Source organism: Trachurus japonicus, chromosome 19, assembly GCF_045865225.1.
Source record: "Trachurus japonicus isolate A0001 chromosome 19, Traja_1.0".
In the NCBI taxonomy this organism is placed as follows: domain Eukaryota; kingdom Metazoa; phylum Chordata; class Actinopteri; order Carangiformes; family Carangidae; genus Trachurus; species Trachurus japonicus.
This window is the reverse complement of record NC_140925.1, coordinates 3,068,364-3,071,967: the sequence shown is the minus strand read 5'-3', so window position 1 is coordinate 3,071,967 and position 3,604 is coordinate 3,068,364. Positions and strand designations below refer to the sequence as shown.

Below are 3,604 nucleotides of genomic sequence, written 5' to 3'. Positions count from 1 at the left end.
TGGGTGTAGACTGGGTGTAGACTAGGGCTGTCAGTTTTTAGAAAAATGAGGTACGAACGAATATTGAATGACCCGTAATTCGTTCGGACATATTCGAATATAGATAATAGAACTGGATGCAGACTGTGTTTAGACTGGATGCATTGCAAACTGGGTGCAGACTGGATGCAGACTGGATGTAGACTGTGTTTAGACTGGATGCAGACTGGGTGTAGACTGGCTGCAGAGTGGATGTAGACTGGATGTAGACTGGGTTCCGGCCCTGCTCTGCTCTGCAGCGCTCCACTCCACATCCTGCCTCTGTGCCGCTGCCTGGCATTGATGAAGTGTAATCCCCACTCAGGGAGTCGCAGGGCTATTTTTAGCCTTATCTATCAGACTGGAGTGAGGCCTTCTTTATTGGTCCTGCAGCCTGCAGAGTCTTCCCTGTATCTCCTCCTCCTCCTCCTCCTCCTCCTCCTCCTCCTCCTCCTCCTCCTCCTCCTCCTCCTCCCCCTCCCTGCACGCAGCACCAAGCATCATCTTCTCCTGCAGCATCACTAGAATATGATGTGATCCTCCTGATAACCTCCTCGCTCGCTGCAGAGACTCACAGAGGCCGGAGAGGAAAAGAAGAACTTTTCTTATCAATAAATGAGCCCGGTCTTATCTTAAAGACATGTACACGCCGGCTGACGTTAAGAAGAAGGCTACCAACAGCTGATCTGGGAGCTGCTGCTGCTGACGGAGAGGAGAGAGAGACTCGGATCAAAGTCCACGACACGTTAACAAGCTGCAGGATGGATCTATGTGTCTGTCTCTGTCTCCATCGTCCTGGATACCAGCAGCGCCGCCCGTACGCTCTCCTTTCCTCGGCCCCACGGGGAGCGCCGTTATTCTCACGACTCCTCCTGTCCCACTTCCCATTGGCTCCTGCTCCACTTAGCCCCCCCACCCCAAGACATTTCCACTGCTTTTGTCTTTAACCTTGAGCAAATACTGCATGTAGGTACACCTCAGTCTCAGTCTCTCTCACACCATCACACACACACACACACACCTGTGCAAGTCACACAAAGCGATGACAAAGAGGACGGAGACTAAAAAGGCGGATGTACTGGTAGAGAGAGAGGGAGGGGGGAGGAGGAGGAGGAGGACAGGGGGGGGGGGGGCGTCTCAAAGATCTCCAGTGGACAGAAAACAGTGGAGGACAGGAAGCTCCATCCGTCCTCTAGTCTGAACGTCTGTGTCGTCGTCTTCACGCCTCGTCTCTAAACCCCGACAGGACACAGAAGCAGCTCAGAGCGCCGGGTCGGGTCGGGTGGACTACTGGACAGACAGACAGACAGACAGAACGACAGACAGACAGACAGACAGACAGACAGACAGACAGACAGACAGACAGACAGACAGACAGACAGACAGACAGACAGACAGACAGACAGACAGGAGGGAGGACGAGAGGACGAAGACAGAAAAGTAAACAGAAACAAGAAGTGGTTGTTGTACTCACTGGTCAGCGCCTTCTCATAGCTCTTCCCCATGGCTATGAAGTTCCTCAGACAGGGGTTGAACTGCTCCATGATGGACTGGAACGACAGAGACAACAGCACCACCGGTTAGTGAAGAAGAGGAGGAGGAGGAGGAGAAAGAGGAGGAGGAGGAAGGAGGAAGAGCACCGGTCTTTTTACTAGGGCACCAACACACACACACACACACACACACACACAGTCGTACACACACACAGCAGCGGTGAGGAGGAAGAGGAAGAGGAGCAGAGCAGCAGAGTCGTGTCGAGCTCACGGAGAAGAACCGGAGGGATGAGACGGACGGAGGAGAGAGAACGAGGAGGAAGAGAAGGAAAAAGAGAGAGAGAGAGTAGCCTAAAAGTTACCGAGGGGGAGCTGTGTTGTCGTGTGTGTGTGTCTGTGTGAGAAAGTGTGTTTGAAAGAGTGTGTGTTTGTTTCCTCTCACCTCCCCTGCTGCCGCTGGTAAAATAAAACCAGGTTTTGGCTGCAGCCTCGTTCGGCTCAGCAGCAGATCTGGACCAGGACCAGGACTAAGACCACTAAGGACCTGGACCATAACCTGCCTAGACCTGGATCTGGAACCATTTCCCTCCATATTCTTTTTTTAAAGGGTGACTTCACCCAAATTACAAACTAAAACTTATAACTTTGATTTCGCTAAAGTTTCACTATATCTCATTTTTCATGTCACTATATCACCGTTTAGACTAATCTGATGTTTGTAAAGTTTATAAAACCAATGATTGGACAAACATTACTATTTCTGTGTGCACGTTTTTGTAATTAGTCATAGATTAGCCGGGCTAACCGTTAGCTACCTGTTTAACTTTAATAACTCAGTGACTCAATAAACGGTCCTTGAAAAAATATTTTCTCCAGCGGATATCTGAGTTCCAACATGACTGAGCTAACTGGAGTAGTTTCATGTCGTGTCTGACAACGGGAGGGTTTTAACAGCTGACGTCCTGATGTTAGCTTAGCTGCTGCTGTTAGCTTAGGCAAAAACAATAGGCTACAGCAAACAAGGTAACAAGTTAGAGCAACAATAATAACACTAACAAACTGTCTGTGCAGTCCACTGTCCCATTCAGTTGGTGTCATGTCTCGTATGGTCCATTTTTCCCAGTTTTTTGTTTTTCAAATCCGTTCTCTTTGAGTCTCAACAGGTAGGCCTATGTCAATTTTTCCATAACGAGGATTTCCTGGACAATTTCCAACCACTGCTCCTGTTTTGTTGAGTGTTCACATTGAGCCAGTTTCTTGTGACAGCTTTCTTACCTGCTGCGAGTAGCCTAATAGGCTACTTTAGTCAAGTACAGATCTTCTTTCATTACAACCTTCTCAATATTCCCAAGATAGAGTCCCTGACTGATGAACTCATCTTATCACCATGGTGACGCCCCACACAGGTGAGGACAGGACACGTAAACACACACACACACACACACAGTGTCGCATTTCTCCATCATGAGTCAGTCAGTCAGTCAGTCAGCAACACGGCGGCGGTGAAGTGAACAGAGGAAGCAGCTGAGGCCTGAACCCTCGGTAATAAGTGAAGGAAAAGTGAAGGAGAGGAGTCTAATGAGTTTTACTGTCTGTCTCTGTGTGTGTGTGTGTGTGTGTGTGTGTGTGTGTGTGTGTGTATCTGTATGTGTGTGTGTGTCTCTGCAGTGACTCAGCCTCCCACTCAGTCCAAGCTGCCCTTTCACTTCTGCTGCTGAAGCTCCGGCAGAAACCCAGCAATTTAGAGAAAGAAAAAAAAAACAGCAATTCTCTGTCTCTTTCTGTGAGTTTCTTTGAAATGACAGAGTTTTCAGACAAGCAGCAAATGGAATGATGGAGGAAGAGGAAGGAGCAGAAAGGACGAGGGAGGGGGCAACCTTCGACTAACAAAGACCTGAAGCAAACAGAGTCGCTTTATTTAAATAAAACCAGTGACGGAGGAAATCCCCTAGAGTTTCTCTACATCAGGTTGAAACGGCCTCTGGACAGCCTAGGGCTATATAATGTCTCTTATTTACTTTTATATTTTTATTTTTTATATTTTTATACATATAGGCTACACTCTCATCTTTAATGCACTTGCACTTATCACT

The 3,604-nt window shown here is 48.1% G+C and overlaps 1 protein-coding gene across 8 annotated transcripts in view; it reads right to left on the bottom strand.

The window, feature by feature from the left end:
* baiap2b (BAR/IMD domain containing adaptor protein 2b) overlaps positions 1–3,604 on the bottom strand; it is an 88,373-nt gene that overhangs the window by 61,202 nt on the left and 23,567 nt on the right. For all 8 annotated transcript variants that reach the window (XM_085762482.1, XM_085762477.1, XM_085762483.1 and 5 more), the window contains exon 2: positions 1,493–1,568. In XM_085762482.1, coding sequence (XP_085618608.1) covers positions 1,493–1,568 — 76 coding nt within the window. The remainder of the gene's footprint in view (positions 1–1,492; positions 1,569–3,604) is intronic.